The sequence below is a fragment of the Anomaloglossus baeobatrachus genome (assembly GCF_048569485.1).
Source record: "Anomaloglossus baeobatrachus isolate aAnoBae1 chromosome 1 unlocalized genomic scaffold, aAnoBae1.hap1 SUPER_1_unloc_4, whole genome shotgun sequence".
Taxonomy (NCBI): domain Eukaryota; kingdom Metazoa; phylum Chordata; class Amphibia; order Anura; family Aromobatidae; genus Anomaloglossus; species Anomaloglossus baeobatrachus.
Window position 1 is genome coordinate 22,343 of NW_027441777.1, and position 21,985 is coordinate 44,327.

Below are 21,985 nucleotides of genomic sequence, written 5' to 3' on the forward strand. Positions count from 1 at the left end.
TGGAGCGATCAGACGTGAGTCTGCAGACAGGTGAATATAATTATAAATCTCTCGGCAAATAGAAAAACGGATCCGTTTTTTTAACGGATTCGTTGCATTCGGTTGTACACATTCTGCGACGGATCCATTGCATCAGGCACACACCGGATTGTGCCTGACAGAAAAAAAACGGATGTGTGAAAGAAGTCTAATAAAAGAGAGTAGTAAGGTTTCCCGTATGGCCGGTTTATGATTTTAACCCCATTAAAGCTGGAAAATTTTAGGACCAAGGAGAAAGTGTTGGAGTAGTCCGATCTGCTGCACAGTCTCCTCAGATCGGGTTCAATCGGCGCCGGCAGAGAAGAGGGAAGACTACATCTGCACTGTTATATCTTCTCACATGATTTCCCCTCATTATCTACAGTTAATTTGTGTTTTTCCCATCATCTCATCCTCTTTACAATAAAGAATCTTTTTTTTGTTTTTATTTATTTCTAAACTAGAGACTTTTTTTGATTGTCCCAAGAAAAATGAATCAGGACAAAGACCAAATTATGGAGAAGATATTAACCCTGAGTCTGGAGATAATCTTCCATCTTACTGGAGAGGTGAGAGGCTCTGATGTCATCACATTACATCATTATCTATGGGAATAACAGAGGATAGGACCGGGGAGGTGAGAGGTTCTGATGTCATCACATTACATCATTATCTATGGGAGTAACAGAGGATAGGACCGGGGAGGTGAGAGGTTCTGATGTCATCACATTACATCATCTATGGGGATAACAGAGGATATGACCGGGGAGGTGAGAGGTTCTGATGTCATCACATTACATAATTATCTATGGGAATAACAGAGGATATGACCGGGGAGGTGAGAGGCTCTGATGTCATCACATTACATCATTATCTATGGGGATAACAGAGGATATGACCGGGGAGGTGATGGACTCTGGAAATGTCTGTAGTGATATTATTAATGTCTCCACACTCAGGATTACACAGTAGTGAAGACCTCTAGTGATTGCTGTCAGGCCCCTGTGTCTGAAGGACGGGGAGGAACCCTGAGCCCAATCCCGGGGCCTCCACCTCACCCCCGGATACATGAGGATATCCATGACCAGAAGATCCTAGAACTCACCAACAAGATGCTTGAGCTGCTGACTGGAGAGGTGACACTGCTGGGAATGCTGGGACATTATACAGGACGGCACTGGAGGATTCTGGGTGATGACGGTATCATTGTGTTGTCAGGTTCCTATAAGGTGTCAGGACGTCACCGTCTATTTCTCCATGGAGGAGTGGGAGTATCTAGAAGGACACAAGGAGCGGTACAAGGAGGTGATGATGGAGGAGCCCCAGCCCCGCACATCATCAGGTAATAGACAGGACTGAATACACCCGGCCTATAATTATCTGTATGTAATAATGATGTCCGTCCTGTCTGTGTCTCCTGCAGGTCTCTCCAGTACGAGGACGACCCCAGAGAGATGTCCCGCTCCTCCTCCTCCTCCACAGGATTCTCAGGTAGATGGAGATCTCCCCTATGAGGTGTAGACGGCTGTGACCTCCTTGTGTTCAGTCTTGTTTTCTCCTCCAGTATTAGATGTTTTATACTTGTGTAATGAGAGCGGTGGAGACGGCAGGATCACAGCTGACCACAGACCTCACATGTCCGGATCTTATCTCCATTATTCCCGGGGACTTTTACAATATTTTGTTTTGCAGCTTTTGGATCCGGATAAAGATCTGAGCAATATTAATTCTCCAGAGAGAAATGTGAGGGGCGATCAGCGGAGTAAAGAGGGGATTCCTACAGATCACTGCCCCGGTGAGTACAGACCACCCAATAACACACAAGTCACACATTCCTATTTTCCGCTCTTTGCTGTGTCAGTTTCTCCAGCGGTATATTAACCCTTCATGTAAAATACACATGAAATGTGAATGAATCTGTGATCCCGGTGCAGGTGATAACACAGGATGTGCAGTTATGTTATAGAGGAGAAATACAGCTGGACATGAATTCTGCCGATGTGAGCGAGGACGAGCTCCAGCTCTTTCCTATTATCCGCTGTCAGGGCTGATGAGGGGTTTCTCCAGTTTAGGGACTGAGAATCCATTATCTCCTATTACATTCATGTCAGTGTGTGACAGATACAGAACATGGAGACATAAAGTTAGGGTCCAGTGTGTTTTAAAAAATTATTTAGGGGGATGTGACCTGGCTATGGAGAAGTGAAGACACGCGGTGTCTCGGTTTCTGCCGCCGGACCAAATATCAGCAGATCCACGCAGCCTACAGATCCAGAAAGCAGACTGAGAAAGGGCAGAACAGAACGCAAGGGTGCAACACTGGTTACTCTCAGCACTTTTTCCCCAGGCCCAGACTGCTAGAAGCCTCCAAGGGACTTCTAAAATGGCAGCCGCTGATCCACACGGTGAAGCTCTGGCTCATACCTGTGCACAAGAAGCCGCAGTTACGTAGGGGGAGCCTCCTGCATAGCTGACACCGAGCAGCCAGACTCTACTCTGATGTATGAGGTGTCCAGGCATGGAGCATAAGAGTGTGGGTGTTGCAACATGGACATGGGCCTGGGACCCCAATGCCTTTTGGGTACAAGGCAGATCCCTCTTCTCCAACGTGGTCGGATGGTCGCACAGTGGTCTGGATTGCGACTCACATGGTCCCAGAGGGTCAGACACTACATAACAGGAGGATCCTTCCTGATGGGAGATGGAGCTTTGGGCAGGGGACCCCCAATAGTGATGTTCCTGAGAATGCTGGGTCATTAGTGCACTGCGTGGGCTAACAGGAGTCAGGGGTCCTGACTGAACTTAATGAGTTGCACACACGCTTAAATGCCATTACCACCAGGGAGGATATGGAGGCCTATATTGTTGGTCTAGAACTGGCATACCGCATAGAACTGTCCGCCATGAGAGTGGCTGTGGAAAGGGTCGATGCCTGGAGTCAGCTACACCCGGTGAAAATCCAGTGCCTTGAAGACTCCTGACAAGCCCAGAGTGCCATATTGGAGCAACATTCCCGCCAGATACAGTACAATAGGAGCTACAGACAAAATATTAGGGTATGTGTCTTGCCAGAATCTGTTAAGTCTAAAGACCTTCCTTGTACACTACAAACCATCTTTAACGATATCCTGGGCAAACCCCCTAGCAAGGTGTTGCAACTACAACCCCTGGCAAAAATTATGGAATCACCTAGCTCTGAGGATGTTCATTCAGTTGTTTATTTTTTTTAAAAAAAAGCAGATCACAGACATGTCGCAAAACTAAAGTAATTTGAAATGTCAACTTTCTGGCTTGAAGAAAAACTAAAAAAAATCATGAAACCATAATGTTCTAGCCAGTAACTGTTACTTTTCAAAACGAAACAGGGGGAAAAATTATGGAATCACTCAATTTTGAGGTAAAAATTACGGAATCACCCTGTAAATTTTCATTCCCAAAACGAACACCTGCATCAAATAAGATCTGCTCGTTAGTCTGCATCTAAAAAGGAGTGATCACACCTTGGTGATCTGTTGTACCAAGTGGACTGACATGAATCATGGCTCCAACACTAGAGATGTCAATTGAAACAAAGGAGAAGATTATCAACCTCTTAAAAGAGGGTAAATAATCACGCAATGTTGCAAAAGATTTTGGTTGTTCAATCAGCTGTCTAAAATCTGGACCAAATACTAACAACATGGGAAGGTTGTTAAAGGCAAACATACTGGTAGACCAAGGAAGACCTCAAAGCATCAAGACAGGAAATTTAAAGCAATATGTCTCCAAAACAGGAATTGCACAACAAAACAAATGAGGAACAAATGGGAAGAAACGAGTCAATGTCTGTGACCGAAATGTAAGAAACTGCCTAAAGGAAATTTGATTTACATACAGAAAAGCTAAACAAAAGCCATCATTTAACACCTAAACAGAAACAAACAAGGTTACAATGGGCTAAGGAAAAGCAATCGCGGACTGTGGATGACTAGATGAAAGTAATATTCAGTGATAAATTGCGAATATGCATTGGGTAAGGTGATGATGCTGGTACTTTTGTTTGGTGTCGTTCTAATGAGATATATAAAGATGACTGCCTGAAGAGACCATGTAAATTTCCACAGTCATTGATGATATGGGGCTGCATGTCAGGTAAAGGCACTGGGGAGATGGCTGTCATTACATCTTTAATAAATGCCCAAGTTTACATTGAAATTTTGGACACTTTTCTTATCCCATCAATTGAAAGGATGTTTGGGGTTGATGAAATCATTTATCAACATGATAATGCATCCTGCCATAGAGTAAAAACTGAGAAAACATTCCTTAGAAGAAGACACATAAGGTCAATAGTCCGGAATAGTCTGCAAATAGTCCAGATCTCAGTCCAATTGAAAATCTTTGGTGGAAGTAGAAGAAAATGGTCCATGACAAGACTCCAACCTGCAAAGCTGATTTGGCAACAGCAATCAGAGAAAGTTGGAACCAAATTGATGAAGAGACTGTTTGTCACTCATTAAGTCCATGGCTCAGAGACTCAACTGTTATAAAAGCCAGAGGTGGTGCAACAAAATACTAATGTATTGGAGTGTTTTTGCTTTTCATGATTCCATAATTTTTCACCGTTTTGGTTTTGAAAAGTAACCATTACTGGCTAGCTCATTATGTTTTCATGTTTTTTTTTTTAGTGTTTCTTAAAGTCAGCAAGTTGACATTTGAAATTACTTTAAGTTTGTGCCGTCTGTGATCTGCCTTTTTTAAAAAAAAAAATTAAACTGAATAAATGAATGGCATACTCTACACACTGCTCTTACTATTCCAAACCCATAAAATGCTCCACACTATATCCCCTTCACTGTGGACCGGTTTCTCTGGTTAACTCTTTCAGCCCTGTCAGTATACCTGAAGCCTAAGCTTACCTTTCCAACTAGGGAACTCAGGACTGGTAATTCGAAATCTAATGGCTGGTAGCACTGCGCCCAGAGACACACACACACACACACACACACACACACGGGGAGCTTAAACATCCTACTACCACTATACATACGGTATAAACACATTATACATTGTTGTAAAACCAATGATGATGTCTTCAGGGGGTGCAGGTCGCAGACCAATCTTCTACACAAGCACAGGTTCACCTAAAACGGGTATCACACCAGCACGACAACCTCAATACAGCCCCGTGCTTTCCATAATGTAAACAAGAAAAAAATTGGTTTAGTGGCTGCTTAGCTCCATTTTCCTGACACAGGTTTCCCCCCAGCACAACTATCTTGATAGGTCCTTCTCGTTACATATATTTCTTCCACAGTCCACATAATTGCATCTTTCCATTGACCGATTCATTCTGTTAAATGTTTCAGAAATTTTAAGAAAATGTATTCAGAGGCCATCCACTACGTGTCTTCTAGGGTGTGTTGCAGTCTCTCTTTCTAAATTTTGTGCACCCTTGCACATTGTGGAACACCAGCATGGGCATGACCAGTACTTCGAGCTCTTTACCAGTTTCTTTCACCTGTATAATAAGCTCCACAGATCTCCTCTCTCGGTCGGAGATATTCTCTGATTTGTTCTCTGTACAGTACCCTCCAATTGACACGTTCTTTCATTGGAGAAGCTATCCATTTCTCTGGATACGGATGTGGCAGACATCGTCCCCAGGGGTAATTTTGGGGTTCGCCATTACACATAGTGGAACAGCAGCATGGTCACACTTGGTCCTACCCGGGCCTTCACCTGAGCTCTGTACCAGTTACCATCACCTGCACAATACGCTACACATATCTCTTCACTCCCTTGTTGATATATCCTCTGATTTGTTCACTGTATAATACCCTTCACGGGACATGTTCTTTGATTTGAAAAGCTGTCCATCTCTAATGGTTGTGGATGTGGCAGAAGTCATCCGCAAGGTTGTGCTGAGTGGACACCGACACTTCAGGCCCCTATCATGGAGGAAGCTGGGTCCTCATCAAATACACAGCACAATGTCAAAGATTAATGTTACAGACCCTAAATGAATCTGTCGCTCCTGAGCTCAAACTGGCCTGGACACTGGGAGGGATAATGATAAAAACATCAAGTCTTTACTAAATACATCCAGCATACAAACTCAAGTTGTGGATTCTGTCTCTCCTAAAACATCGAGTAACAAGAAACCAAGGAAAATGGAAGCAAGTCTGAAGGTCATAAGTGTGTAACTCTAAAGACACAATGCTGAAAAACAAAGCTTCTGCAAAAAAAAATAGTTTAATTGATTATTGGAAAGAACCTTCCCAAACCCAATATTGCCATTTCTGTGTGGGGCTCTACCATTACGCCCCAGCAGCAAGGCCGCTGTCTTGGGGTTATATTTGACACCGATCTCTCCTTCACTCCCCACATTCGTTCGCTCGCTCATGTCACCTCCACCTCAAAAACATCTCTAGAGTTCGACCTTTTCTTACCGTTGACTCTACAAAAACTTACTGTCGCTCTCATTCATTCTCACCTGGATTATTGTAATTCTTTACTAATTGGTCTCCCTGTTACTAAACTTTCCCCTCTCCAATCCATTCAGAATGCTGCAGCCAGGATCATTTTCCTCTCCAACCGCTTCACTGATGCCTCTGTTCTGTGCCAGTCATTGCACTGGTTGCCTATTCGCTACAGAGTTCAACATAAACTTATCTCTCACCCACAAAGCTCTCCGCACCACCCTACATCACCTCCCTCATTTCTGTCTATCACCCCACACGTGCCCTCCGTTCTGCTAATGACCTAAGACTGACATCCTCAATTCCACTCCCTTCCTTCTTCGAGATTTCTCACGAGCTGCGCCTATGCTCTTGAACACACTACCAAGAACAATCCGATTTAATTCCCAACATCCACACCTTTTTAAGCGGGCCCTAAAAACGCATTTCTTTAGACTAGCCTATCACCTCACCTCCCTCATCTAATCTAGTCCCTTTCTGCCCTTCATAAAATTTACTTCTAATTCTTGTCCCCTGTATCTTCTGGTTCCTTCATCTTCATGTACTTTTTTTACACTCTCTGTAATTGTATAAATTCTGGCTGGTGACCGATGTTCTCACACACTCACTCTGTGCTTTGGAAGAACGAGTTGACAGACAGCTAAACTGTTTCCCATCGATGCATTGACTCGGACGCTGGGGGTCCTTTACAACTTTTATTTTTTTTTAAATCAGATACATTTTTATTGCATTTTAAAACTTTCATAAACATAAATTGTGAAGGTAGTCCTCACACATACCCCCTCCCCTCCCCCCACCCTCTTCCGCTCGACAGTCTCACCCCTCCACTCTCTATATCCCTCTTTATTCACCTAATGACCTGCCCTCCTTATTTCTCAGCCACTGCGATCTTTCCTTTCCTACCTATAATCTAAATATCCTATCTTTCAGTAGATCAAATGAGCTAATCCTGGAAAGTCCAGCCACTTGCTCCAGATCTTCTCATATTGAGTTCTTTTTCGCCTTTTTAATATAAACATTTTTCTCCATATGAATAATATAATTCACTTTTTCAACAAATTCCTTACGTGTCGGTGCTTTTTCAGATAGCCAATACAAGGCAATGAGTTTCCTTGCTTCATACAACAATCGTGCCACTGCCAGTTTCTCTTGTTCATCCATCCCCACTTCATCCACATAGCCCAGCACACACACCAGCGGGTTTCTGGGTAGGTCCACTTGCATGACTGATTGAATTAAATTTAACACTGTGATCCAAAACCCTTGTAAACACGGGCATTCCCACAACATGTGCATGATCCCCGCTTCTTCCACAGTACATTTTGGGCACTTGGAATCTTTTCTCACTCCCGCTTTCTTCATCCACACAGGGGTTCTATATACTCTGTATATAACATATATTTGCGATAGCCGTTTCGCCTCTCTCAGAGATATTTTGATGACATATTGCAAAATAGACTCCCGTTTCTCCTCCCCAATTTCTTCCAAATCTTCCACCCACCTTGCATATTGCCTCCCAACAGACATGGACAGAAGTCCCCCGTAGACCATCGATATACATCCTGCCGTCCCTCTCTCCATCCCTAATATATTAATTACACTATCTGATTGTATAACAATTGGTGTTATTCTGTTCTGCGATTCAAATGCATGACGTAGCTGCAGGAATTTATAAAACATACTATGTCCCAGTGGGAAGTCTTTTAGCAGTACTTCAAAAGTCTTAAATATGTTTCCATCCATCACATGGGAGAGGTACCATTGCCCGAATTCTTTAAGGGATAAAAATTCCGGAATGTTGGAGTTTTCCCACATGGGGGGTATATCTAGTGAACCTGGTTACCTGTCTCACCTGTTTGATCTTACCCGATACTTTATCTATCAACTGTATAGTAGGATATTATGCAGAGTGTGGACGAAACTTTCCCGCCTCCAGACTTGCCAGCAGAGGACCTTTTCCGATCACATACTGTAATATTTTCCCTGCCGAGGTCTCCAAACCTGTCACACCCCACCCCACCATGTTTTGACTCTGGGCAGCTAAGTAAGAGCACCAAGGATTAGGTAGAGCCCAGTCCCCCTTCATCTTTCGGTCTCTGTAAATATTCTAACCTCATCCGTGGGCGCTTTCTTCCCCAGATTAAGCCTCGGAAAATAGAATTTATTTTATAAAACCTATTTTGTGGTAGCCACACCGGGCCGTTATGGAGCACATAGAGCAGTTGGGGCATTAGTATCATTTTAGCCAAGTTGACTCTCCCCACCACCGTAAGGTACAGTTTGGACCAGGCCAGAATCTTTTGTTTGAACTTAAGTAAAAGGGGGACGAGATTAAGACGTTCATACTCCATTAATTTCTTGGATATCATAATTCCCAGATATTTAAACTCTGACACCACCTGAACCGGAGCAGAAGTCACCACCACATTGGAGGGCGTTTCATCTAGTGGCATCAAAACCGATTTGTCCCAATTTATCGTGAGCCCTGATATCCTTCCAAAGTTAGATATGACCCTCATTACCGCCTCCAAGGAACTCCCTACATCTTCCAGAAACCATAATAAATCGTCCGCATATAAGGCCACTTTTCCTTTCGTCACGACAGCACCCACGAGAGGGATCCGCCCCCTTCAGGACAGGAAACCTACAGATAAAAAAGGGGCAGTCCCCCTCCCTCATCAGTTGGTTTCCTGTCCTGAATGGAGAGGAACCTACAGTACCTGGGTCCGGTTGAGTCCGTGCGGTCTCCGTGGGAACGGCGGAGCTCTAGGTCCAGAAGCACGGTCGGTGGAGCTCCCCTCGTGGACACCGTCCTCCGGTGCGTCTCGTCCTCTTCCCCTTGGTTCGGCTTTGCCTCCGGGGTAATGACGCCGGCACCTGCGCGCGCTTCGCTGTGGACGGCATGGGGGGCCCTGCCGTGTCCGCGCGCTCTCTCTGCTGCCGTGACCCGGAAGTGCACTGGAGCGCTTCCGGGGGAGTGGACCAGGCAGGTTCCTTGTGAAGGCCGTGGATCCCTCCTTCCTGAGCCAGACGCGGGGTAAGTTGCTGTCGGTACTCGGCGGCCGGCGCCTCTCCCTGTGGCGCGGACTGCGCCTCCGATTACACGGCGGGTGCGATGTGTCCGGGCCGCGTCCCCGCTCTGTCTCCTCGGCGGTGTCCCGGCAGTACAGGGAGGATCGTTCCGGGCTTGGGGCTGGATTCTGCCATGCATGGCCGGGGTCCCTGGGGCCTTTGTGTTCACCTGGCCCCTGTGTCCTCTGTGGCCTCCGGGGCCGGTCCGGCCTCTGTGGACTCGCCTGCCTCCGGCCTCTGTGGGGCTCCTGTGGCCTCTGTGGACTCCTGACCCCTGTGGCCTCTGTGGACTCCTGGGCCTCTGTGGACTCCTGGCCCTCGGGGCCTCTGTGGACTCCTGACCCTTGTGGCCTCTGTGGACTCCTGGCCCTCGTGGCCTCTATGGACTCCTGGCCCTCAAGGCCTTAGTGGACTCCTGACCCTCGTGGCCTCCTGGCCCTCGTGGCCTCTGTGGCCTCCTGGCCCTCGTGGCCTCTGTGGCCTCCTGGCCCTCGTGGCCTCTCTGGGACTCCTGGCCCTCGTGGCCTCTCTGGGACTCCTGGCCCTCGTGACCTCTGTGGACTCCTGGCTGCTGTGGCCTCTGTGGGCTCCGGGCCCCTGTGGCCCCTGTAGGCTCCTGGCTCCTGTGGGCTCTATGGCCTCGTACCCCTGTGGGGTCCTGGCCTCTGTGGGTTCTTGGCCCCTGGACCTCTGTGTCCTCCTGGTCCCTGTGGCCTCCGGGCCCCTGTGCATTCTGTATGTCCTGACCCATGTGACCTGTGTGTTTTTTCAAGCCTCTGGTCCTCCTAGCCTCTGGGCCTCTGTGTCCTCTGGCCCTCCTGTCCTCTGGTCTCGGGTCCTCCTGGCCTCGGGCCTCTGGCCCTCCCGGCCTCTGAGCCTCCTGGCCTTTGCGCCTTCTGAGGTTGGGTCTCGGGCATCTGTGTCTCTCTGCCTCGTGCTTCCTGGCTTGTGCCTCTGTTCCTCTGTGCTGCCTGCCCTTGGTCCTTTGTGTCTCATGGCCTTGGCCCTCTGTGCTGCCTGCCCTTATTGCTTCCTGGCCTGGGGCCGCTGTACCTCCTAGCCTTGGGCCGCTGTGCCTTCTGGCCTCGGGCCGCTGTGCCTTCTGGCCTCGGGCCGCTGTGCCTTCTGGCCTCGGACCTCTGTGCCTTCTGGCCTCGGGCCTCTGTGACTTCTGGCCTCGGGCCTCTGCAACTTCTGGCCTCGGGCCTCGGTGCCTTCTGGCCTCGGGCCTCTGTGCCTTCTGGCCTCGGGCCTCTGTGCCTTCTTAATCTCGGGTCTGTGTACCTCCTGGCCTCGGTGCCTCCTGCCTTCGGGCCTCTGTGTGTCCTGTCTCTGTGTCTTGGGCTTCCTGGCCACGCACCTCGGTTGCCTCCTGGCCTCATGCCTCCTGCCTCGATGCCTCTGGCCTCTCGGGTTCCTGGTCTCTGTGGCTGCCTGGCCTCTGTGTGTGGCTCCCTGGCCTCTGTGTGGCTCCCTGGCCTCTGTGTCGCTTCCTGGCCTCTGTGTCGCTTCCTGGCCTCTGTGTCGCTTCCTGGCCTCTGTGTCGCTTTCTGGCCTCTGTGTCGCTTCCTGGCCTCTGTGGGCCTTCCTGGCCTCTGTGGGCCTTCCTGGCCTCTGTGTGGCTCCCTGGCCTCTGTGTGGCTCCCTGGCCTCTGTGTCGCTTCCTGGCCTCTGTGTCGCTTCCTGGCCTCTGTGTCGCTTCCTGGCCTCTGTGTCGCTTCCTGGCCTCTGTGTCGCTTCCTGGCCTCTGTGTCGCTTCCTGGCCTCTGTGTCGCTTCCTGGCCTCTGTGGGCCTTCCTGGCCTCTGTGTGGCTCCCTGGCCTCTGTGTCGCTTCCTGGCCTCTGTGTCGCTTCCTGGCCTCTGTGTCGCTTCCTGGCCTCTGTGTCGCTTCCTGGCCTCTGTGTCGCTTCCTGGCCTCTGTGGGCCTTCCTGGCCTCTGTGGGCCTTCCTGGCCTCTGTGTGGCTTCCTGGCCTCTGTGTGGCTTCCTGGCCTCTGTGTGGCTTCCTGGCCTCTGTGGGCCTTCCTGGCCTCTGTGGGCCTTCCGGGCCTCTGGGCCTCCTGGCCCCGTGCCTCTGTGCCTTCTGGCTCGGGCCTCTGTGTCTCTTGGCCTTTGTGCCTCTTGGCTTCCTGGTCTCTGTACCATCTTGGCCTCTGTGCCTTCTTGGCTTCTGGGCCTCCTGGCCCCGTGCCTCTGTGCCTGCTGCCTCCGGCCTCTGTACTTCTTGGTCCTTTGTGCCTCTTGGCCTCTGTGCCTCTTGGCCTCTGTGCCTCTTGGCCTCTGGGCCTTCTTGGCCTCTGGGCCTTCTTGGCCTCTGTGCCGTCCTGGCCTCAGGGCCTTCCTGGTCTCTGTGCCTGCTGGCTTGGGCCTCCTGACTCTGTGCCTCCTGGCTCCGGCCTCTGTGCCTCTTGGCCTCTGTGCCTCTTGGCCTCTGTGCCTCTTGGCCTCGGTGCCTCTTGGCCTCTGTGCCTCTTGGCCTTTGTCGTTTTGGCCCTTGTGCCTCTGTGCCTCTTGGCCTCTGTGCCTCTTGGCCTTTTTCGTTTTGGCCCTTGTGCCTCTGTGCCTCTTGGCCCCTGTGCCTCTGGGCCTCTGTGCCATTGGGCTCTGTGCCTCTTGGCCTCTGTGCCTATTGGCCCTTGTCGTCTTGGCCTTTATGCCTCTGTGCCTCTTGGCCTCTGTGCCATTTGGCCTCTGTGCCTCTTGGCCTCTGTGCCTCTTGGCCTCTGTGCCTCTTGGCCTTTTTCGTTTTGGCCCTTGTGCCTCTGTGCCTCTTGGCCCCTGTGCCTCTGGGCCTCTGTGCCATTGGGCTCTGTGCCTCTTGGCCTCTGTGCCTATTGGCCCTTGTCGTCTTGGCCTTTATGCCTCTGTGCCTCTTGGCCTCTGTGCCTCTTGGCCTCTGTGCCTCTTGGTCTCTGTGCCTCTTGGCCCTTGTGCCGCGTTGCCTCTTGCCTCTTGGCCTCCGCTCCGTGCCTCTGTGCTTCTTGGCCTCTGTGCCTCTTCGCCTCTCTGCCTCTTGGTCTCTGGGCCTCTTGGCCTCTGGCCCTCTTGGGGTCTGGGCCTCCTGCCCTTTGGGCCTCTTGGCCTCCGGACCTCTGTGCCTCTGTGCCTCTTGGCCTCTGGGCCTCTTGGCCTCTGGCCCTCTTGGACTCTGGGTCTCCTGGCCCTTGGGCCTCTTGGCCTCCGGGCCTCTGTGCCTTTGTGCTTCTGTGCTTCTGTGCTTCTGTGCTTCTGTGCCTCTGTGCCTCTTGGCCTCTGGGCCTCTTGGCCTCTTGGTTTCGGGGCCTCTGTGCCTCTTGTCCTCTGTGCCTCTTGTCCTCTGTGCCTCTTGTCCTCTGTGCCTCTTGGTTTCTGTGCCTCTTGGTTTCTGGGCCTCTTGGTCTCTGAGCCTCTTGGTCTCTGAGCCTCTTGGGCTCTGTGCCTCTTGAGCTCTGTGCCTCTTGGCCGCTGTGCCTCTTGGGCTCTGTGCCTCTTGAGCTCTGTGCCTCTTGGCCGCTGTGCCTCTTGGCCGCTGTGCCTCTTGGTCTCTGTGCCTCTCGGTCTCTGGGCCTCTGTCCCTCTTGGGCTCGGGGCCTCCTGGGGTCTGGGACTCTTGGGCTCTGGGCCTCGGGGCCTCTGGGCCTCTTGGCGTCTGTCCCTCTATGCCTCTTGGCGTCTGTGCCTCTGTACCTCTGGGCATCTGTGCCTCGGGGCCTCCTGGTCGTGTGGGCCTGTGTTCTCGTCCTGCGTCTCTAGGCCTTGCGCTTTTGTGCTTGTTTCTTGCGGCGTTCCTGCCTTGCGCCCTGCCGCCTTGCGCCTCCCGGGCCTTCCGCCTGGCCTGGCGCCTTGGGCTTCCTGCTTCGCCTCTGCATTTCTTCTCCTCCTCGTTCCTTCCGGTGCTGTCTCTTGGTCGACCTTGCTTCTGCGGGGCGTGTTCGCGCCTGTCCGGCCCTGTCCGTTGGTCCTTCCTGCTTTGGTCGCTCGGTCGGCCCCTTGGCGGGGGGTTTGGTCTTTGTTTTGTTGTTCTTTGTCTTTCAGGATTCCGGCTGTGGCCCTCGCGTGGCGTGACGTCCCTTGTCCTGATGGCTGTGGGATGCTGTTCCCCTATCGTCTGTGATGCAGCGGGTTCCCCTGGCCTCCTCGGTGTCGGATCCTTCTCCTGGGTGGTTGCCTCCTCCTTGGATGGATGTGGCCTGTGTCTCCTTCGATGGTATTGTACGGCTGTGTCCTGATCCTCTCCGTCCGCCTTTCCGGTCTTTGCCGGCTAGCCTTTGTTCTTCCGCTGTCTTCCGTTGGAGGCTTGGCCCTTCGTGTGGTTTTTCCCTCCCTCTGAGTGTAATCTCTCTAAGTCTCTCGTGGGTGCTGTCGTGACGAAAGGAAAAGAGTACATTACTTACCGGTAATGGGATTTTCCTGAGTCCACGACAGCACCCTTTACACCCCTGCCCTTTCTTGTTTGTTTGTCACCATTTGGTGTCCTGGGGTCTGGCTTTTTTGTATATTCATTCATTGGCGGTTCCTCTCCCGGTTCTCTGCAACCAACTGATGAGGGAGGGGGACTGCCCCTTTATCTGTAGGTTTCCTGTCCTGAAGGGGGCGGATCCCTCTCGTGGGTGCTGTCGTGGACTCAGGAAAATCCCATTACCGGTAAGTAATGTACTCTTTCTCCTCCACACTCCCATATCGGTAACCCACTACACCAGGATACTGCCGCCAGTGGTTCGATAGCGATAGCAAACGGGGGACAGTGGGCACCCCTGCCTTGTGCCCCTATAGAGAGAAAATCTATCTGACATGCTGCCATTTGCCCTAATTCTTGTTATACGAGCAGAGTACAACAGCTGCACCCACCTAATATATACTTCCCCAAACCCCATTGATCGCATCGTAGCCCATAGGTACCCCCACTCTACGCTGTCAAAAGCTTTGGCCGCGTCTAGGGAGAGAATAACCCGCTTCCCCTTATTTTCCGCCGGTATTTGCTTATTCAGATACAGTCTCCTAAGGTTAGTTGCCGTGGATTTGTTGGGCATAAACCCTGCTTGATCTGGGTGTATTAGGGATGTAATGACTTTGGTGAGCCTATTTGCAAGCATCTTAGCCAGGATCTTTACATCTACCGTCAATAGTGAAATCGGTCTGTAAGAGGCTGGCAAACCCGGGTCTTTGCCTTCTTTAGGGAGTACCACAATTATTGCCTCCTGCATAGACTGCATAAGCTCTCCTCTTTCCAGACATGAATTATATACCTTAAGCAGCATCGGCAGTAAAACCTCCCTATGATGCTTATATACTTCAGCCGGAAACCCATCTACCCCGGCGCCTTTTTCGTTCGCCATATCACTCAGAGCTAGCTCCAACTCCTCTAAGTCAAATGGCTTGACTAGCAACTCTCTAGATTCCCTTGAGAGGACTGGCACCTGAGCTCTGCCTAGAAATTCATCCACCTCCCCCGCCTCCGCGTGCACCTTGACTGAGTATAGATCAGAGTAGAATGTTTCTAGGACTTTTAGGATCCCCGAGTTGTCCGCGACAACTGCCCCATCTATTGACTGTAACCATGCAATATATGTCGATTCCCTCTGTGCCGCAGCTATCACTGATAATAGGTGACCCGCCCGTTCTCCATTCTCAAAGGACTGCATGGACTGGAACATTTTCTTTCTCTCCGCTGCCTGTATGGTCAATCTCTTAACCATCTTTTGAGCTGCCTTCATCCTAGCTTTTGCCGCCGGCATGGGGTTTGATATTAAAGCATCCCGCCTCCCCCAATTTCTGAAACGCAAGATGATTCTGCCTTCTTGCCTCCGACTTTACCTTAGATATACCCCTCAAGTACGCCTTCATTGCCTCCCAAACCATTCCAATAGATGCTGATCCTTCATTGAACCTAAGGTATTCCCTTAAACTATCACTAATACCCCCCCCCCTTCTTCCACTAATTGTAACCAAAAGGGATTTAATTTCCATAAGGGTCTATTTTGGTTTTGTTGTTCCCCAAGGTCTATTTCTACACACAGGGGCGAATGATCTGATACCGTCCTGGGAAAGTATTTAGTACCCACTACCAAACCTTGCATTGCTTCATTGCTCAAGGCCAGATCAATGCGCGACAGGGATGAGAACGTAGCCGAATAACAGGAGTACTGATACACTTCCGGATGCCGAGTCCTCCACAGGTCAATCAGCGCCGTTTCTTTTAGTAAATTACCGAATGGTGTATAGCTACCCCCCATTTTTCGTACCTCATGTCTCCCTTTGTCCCAATGTGAATTCGGAATATTATTAAAATCTCCCACTATCATAAAGGGAACCCCCGGAAAGTCTGCCAATAAATTTATCAGACTGTGAAGTAGTTTGCTGCAATATGGCGGAGGTATGTATAGGGATATAATTACTACGGCTCTTGTCCCCAGCCTACTGGAAAGACATACCGTATTTTTCGGACTATAAGACGCACCCTGGTTTTAGAGGAGGAAAATAAAACTTTAAGCAAAAAAATGTGGTCATGACACACTGTTATGGGGCGAGGATCTGCTGCTGACACTGTTATGGGGGTAATGTCCCTAAATTCTCTACTAAGGTACCCCATCCTGGTAATGATCCTCCTGCCTTGTATATGAGCCTGCTATAAACCCCCATCCTGCTCATATACCAGCATCCTGCTCATATTCCCTCATCCTGTTCATATACCCCCATCCTATTGATATACTCCCATCCATCCTATTGATATTTCCCCCATCCATCCTGCTCATATACTCCCATCCTGCTCATATACTCCCATCCTGCTCATATACTCCCATCCTGCTCATATACTCCCATCCTGTTCATATACCCCATCCTGTTCATATACCCCCATCCTGCTCATATACTCCCATCCTTTTCATATACTCCCATCCTGTTCATATACCCCCATCCTGTTCATATACCCCCATCCTGTTCATATACCCCCCATCCATCCTGTTCATATACTCCCATGCTGCTATATGCCCCCATCGTGCTCATATACTCCCATCCTGTTCATATACCCCCATCCTGCTCATATACCCCCATCCATCCTGCTCATATACTCCCATCCTGCTATATGCCCCCATCGTGTTCATATACTCCCATCCTGTCCATATACCCCATCCTGTTCATATACCCCCATCCTGTTCATATACCCCCATCCTGCTCATATACCCCCCATCCATCCTGCTCATATACTCCCATCCTGCTCATATACTCCCATCCTGCTATATGCCCCCATCGTGTTCATATACTCCCATCCTGTTCATATACTCCCATCCTGCTATATGCCCCCATCGTGTTCATATACTCCCATCCTGTTCATATACCCCCCATCCATCATGCTCATATACTCCCATCCTGCTCATATACTCCCATCCTGCTATATGCCCCCATCCTGTTCATATACTCCCATCCTGTTCATATACCCCATCCTGTTCATATACCCCATCCTGTTCATATACCCCATCCTGTTCATATACCCCATCCTGTTCATATACCCCCATCCTGTTCATATACCCCCCATCCATCCTGCTCATATACTCCCATCCTGCTATATACCCCCATCGTGCTCATATACCATCCTGGTATATGGCCTGTATCCTATAGCACAGAGAAAAAAAAACAAACGTTTATACTCACCTTTTCCTCACTCCCTGCAGCCGATCATCTTCCTCTCAGCAGCAATGACCTGTGTGTGTGGAGCCGTTCCCCTGCAGCATGCGATGTCTTCCTGTCTGTGCCGATCAGCTGACCGGCACAGACAGGAAGACATCGCGTGCTGCAGGGGGATGGCTCCACACACGGAGACGGGTGAGTGTACTGATTCACTGCACCCCGCGCTGATGATGATGACGCCGCCGCGCGGGAGCCAGTGAATACAGCCGCACATGATCACTCCAGGCTGTAATTGCCAGGGGTGATCATGCGGACCGGCTCTTTACTATGCGCCCGTCCCCGCTCATCCTCCCGCCCACCTGTCAGCGCCGGCTTCAGCGCTGAGAGATGGGCGGGAGGATGGGCGTGCATATGTAATGAGCGGGCCCACGTGGTCACGGCAGGCGCTGCTGCTGCCTGCTCGTGCCCCCGATGACCCGCTCCACCGCAGCACCCTCGTTCCCGGCCGCAGCCCTATAGTCAGACCATAAGACGCACCCCCAACTTTCCCCCAACATTTGGGGGAAAAAAGTGCGTCTTATGGTCCGAAAAATACGGTACATGCCGCCCATCTTTATCCACGATAACCTTTAGAAATTCAAACCATGCCTGAGCGGACTAGTATACTGGCCCCTCTGGAGTATGCAGAATACGTAGAATGATACCCCACCCTGAGCCACCTTCTATCCAGCAGATGCAGCTTCTCCGGTGTCATGTGTGTTTCCTGCAAGCAAATTAGGTCAGGTTTTTCTGTGCGTAAAAATTGAAATACTGCTTGCCTTTTGATGCTAGAGGCTAAGCCCCTAACATTCCAACGAATTAGCTTAATGCGTCCCGCCATATGATTAATTGACAAATTCTCGTTCTCCCAGAGCTCCTTAATAGGCCAAATGAGACTGTCGACCGGCCCACCCTCCCCCTACCCCTCCCAATATAAACACCCCCCCAACAATAAACATAGTAACACATCATTGCCACCAGTCCCCTTTTGTATCAGAGACAGAGGGCATATGTTTGCCTTGGCAAGTCTGCCAAATACCGTGTCAATCTTTTGTCGTGTTTCCTCTTTTACGACGGACAGGGCCCAATCAACCATCAATAACACCAGGACCTCCAGAAGGAGGGGCGGACCCCGCCTGTTTGTCATGCACGGTATCCGACTGTCCATCTGATCAGTATTGCAGTCCTGCCATATTCTCGCAATGTCCCTTTTTTTTTTTTTTTTTTTTTATATTAAGGGGGAAGAACAAAAGCAAGTTATGGGAAAGAAGAAGAAAAAAAAAAGGAGAAAGAAAGGGGGAGAGGAAGTGGGTAAAACAAAGGAGAGAAAGAGAAAAGTAGTATAAGAAGAAGAAAGAGGGTGGAATAAAAGGAGAGAGAGGGGAGAAAAAGAAAAACAAAAAAGTGGGAGTGGGGGGTGTAATAAAAATTAATTCAGTATTTCTGCATTGCGAGTCCAGTATGAGTTGGAAAGTCCCTTTCCATAGCCAGGATTCCATTTCCTCCCATCCTCAGTGGTGTTTGCAGACCCCTTTCCTCTAGAGTCCATTAAATGTAGATTTAAATTTAGCCAGGGTAAACAAAAAAATATATATTTTTTTTAAAATTTTAAACAGGAACTCCTCCCTGGCAACCATAACATATTATTATTCTTCTTCTACACGACTGCATGCGATGAGAGGTAGGGTGTCCTCAAAAGTCAGTCTCCAGCTTCCCCTTCACGACCTTCCCACCGCAAGCGTTGTTCATTACCATCCAGCCATCTTAGCGCTTCCTTAGGAATCAGGAAAAAGTGCACTGTTCCTCCCGCTACCACTCTGAGCTTCGCCGGGTACATCATGGAGTATAGCAGATTTAGTTGTCTCACCCTTCTCTTGATGTCAATGAACTTGGCTCTTTGCTTTTGCACTTCTATGGAGTAGTCTGGAAAAATGGATATCTTGGAGCCATTGATGATCAAGTCTGGGTATCCTCTGGCATGCTTCAGGATATTATCCCAGTCTCTGTAGTGCAGTATTTTGGCCAGTACAGGTCGCAGGGGGCGGGTGGGAACCCTATGGGCTTTTTCCACCGCATATAGAGGGGTGAGATGCTCAGATCCTATTTTCCTTTTCAGCCATTTCTCAAAAAATTCAGTTGGGGACGCCAATTAATTTCATGTTGTTACGCCTTGATCTATTTTCATGGTCATCCGTTTTTGCTAGGAGTGCTGATACTTGCTGTGCTGCACGCTGCCCGTCTGTCAGATCCTGCCATGCGGTCCTCCATGATACTGACTCTCTGCTCAACTTCTCCTGTTCTCTCTTTCACTTCATGAAGCTTGTGCCGCATGGATGCCATGTCTTCTCTGAGGCTCCCCAGCTGCAGGGTCACCTCAGTAATAGATGCTCTGCATAGCATTACTGCTGTGAGGATGTCTCTGTGTGGGCTCTTTAGGGATATTCTATGTGCCTGTCGGCTCCCCTAGCTGTGCTGCCTGAGATCTGAGATTTGTCTCTGCCATGCAGGCCTGAGCTCCCTCGCTGCTCTCACTAGTGATGTGTCGGTCGTGAACGATCCGACACAAAGATCCGGCTCCCTGCTGTGAGCGACAGGAGCCGGATCACCAGTGTGAGCCGCTGAAATATCTAAACGCCCTTTTTGCTGTCTAAACCCCGCCCACCCGCGGCTAAACCCCGCCTACTCAGTAATATAATTGGCCGTTTATAAGTGGGCGGGGCTTAGCCGCGGGTGGGCGGGGCTTTGGCGGCGTTTCTATAATCTTAAATATGTGTTCAACTGGGGTGAACACATATTTAATAAGGAGCCGAGAACGAGCTGAAAGATCCGGCTCTTTTTGGTGAACGGAGCCATAGGAACCGGATCACCAAAAAGAGCCGTACTGCCCATCACTAGCTCTCACCCCTCCCCCCTCCTTCACTCAGCACCATGCTGTCTGCAAGTCCCATATTCATCTGCAGCTCACCTCTCCCTGTCTCTCTGTGATGGCCACTGCTCTCCTGCCTGGCTAAACGCTCCAGCCGTGTTGCAGCCTGTCTTCTGATCTCCTCAGCGTCTGCACCATTATCTTTTCTCTGCTCCATGCTGCCCACGGCACCATCTTGTTTCTGCTTCTCCACTTCTCCCACTGGCTTTTTCGGCCCCCTCCTTATCATATCGGTGCCAGTAAGCACTGCAATCAGGTCAGGGGGGGGTCAGAGGGTCGTCCAGCTGCAGCTGAGAGTGTTTTTTTGGGTTTCTTCCCTAGGGATTTCCTAGATGCTTGGCAGGAGCTACAGGATCTGCTTCCACTCACATACTGAGCTAGGCCACGCCCCACAGTCTGATGTTGTTTATTGATGTTTTTAAAGGGAACCTGTCATCAGAAATTTAGCTTTAAACCTAAAAGTTTCCCCTTCTGCAGCTCCTGGGCTGCATTCTAGCAATGTTCCTGTACTTTTTGTGCCCCCTTTGAAACCAAATTAGGGTTACTTTATAAAGTTGTACCTTTTTGTCTGCAATTCTTGAAAATTCTCCATGGGGGCGGGCTCTCTTGCGTCCGTTGCTGTCCCTCCTTCTGGTTTACGCCGTCCCCCAACACTTCATTTCATAGATCAGGACGCCGCCCACTGCGTCCAAAGTCCCGTGCACGCGAGGACCGCTGGTGACGTGGTCGCAGGCACGAGATTATTGGCGGTGCTGTGATTGCATCGCAAGTGGCCGCCCATAATCTCGTGACCGCGATCTCCCCTCTGCCTTCAGCGTTCTGCGCAAGCGCTGGAAGATGACCCGACGTCACCCGACGTCAACTTCTTCCCATTTTAAACCAAGTGTTTAATTTGGTTTAAAAGGGGGCACAAAAAATACAGGAACCTTGCTAGAATGCAGCCCAGGAGCTGCAGAAGGGGGAATTCTTTAGGTTTAAAGCTCAATTTCTGATGACAGGTGGGAAAATGTTTTTATGTGTTTCTGTTTTTTCCTCTGTTGGGTGTTGCCCTGTAAGAAAGGGGATCTGACGTCATGTGTTTGTAGACCTGGTGAAGTGCTTGTTAAGCACGAAACGGCCGTTGTCTGCTGTGCCGTGTATTTCCCCTCCCCCCCGCTGTTTTTATTTCATGCTGAAATACCGTATATACTGGCGTATAAGACGACTTTTTACCCCCTTAAAATAATGGCTACAGTGGGGGGTCGTCTTATACGCCGGATATACGGGGGGGGGGGGTTGAAAATATATATGTACACTGCAGCGTCCAGGGGAGGTGGGGGCAGCAGCTCTGGAGCACAGGGGAACGCTGCGGGCTGCAGCCTTTGATCTCCTGCACCCGCTCATATAATATGCACAGCCGCTGTCCATCTCCAATGGTGCTGAAATCGCACGCAGTGAGGGGCTGGAGCAGCGGTGCATATTATATGAGCCTGCGCCCCCCTGTGATCGCACATGCCCACCCCTGTGTTAGATTTGGCCCCCAGGCTGCTGCTCATTCTAAAATAAAATAGCTTTACTTACCCCTGCAGCGTTTCTCCCCGTGTCCCTGCTTCCACTGTGATCAGGCAGGCAGAGATCTCAGGCTGCTGTGCCGATCACATGACCGCACTGAGAACCAGGAAGTGGAAGAACAGAAGCACGGAGCCAGACAGGAGGGAGCTCAGCGCTGGAGGAGGTAAGGAAAGAGGGTTTTATTTTACTTTGGGCAGCAGCCTAGGGGCCATATCTGACACAGGGGGACTTGTGCGATCTATAGGGGCCATGGGCAGCACCATGGGGGCGATATCTGACACAGGGGGACTTGTGCGATCTATATAGGGGCCATGGG

The 21,985-nt window shown here is 50.1% G+C and overlaps 1 protein-coding gene across 1 annotated transcript in view; it reads left to right on the forward strand.

Moving 5' to 3' along the window:
• The first annotated feature begins 454 nt into the window (after positions 1–454).
• LOC142258677 (uncharacterized) overlaps positions 455–21,985 on the forward strand; it is an 84,772-nt gene continuing 63,241 nt past the window's right edge. The window contains exons 1-5 of the mRNA XM_075331303.1: positions 455–587; positions 978–1,154; positions 1,237–1,360; positions 1,442–1,509; positions 1,711–1,813. Coding sequence (XP_075187418.1) covers positions 510–587; positions 978–1,154; positions 1,237–1,360; positions 1,442–1,509; positions 1,711–1,813 — 550 coding nt within the window. The 5' untranslated portion in view covers positions 455–509. The remainder of the gene's footprint in view (positions 588–977; positions 1,155–1,236; positions 1,361–1,441; positions 1,510–1,710; positions 1,814–21,985) is intronic.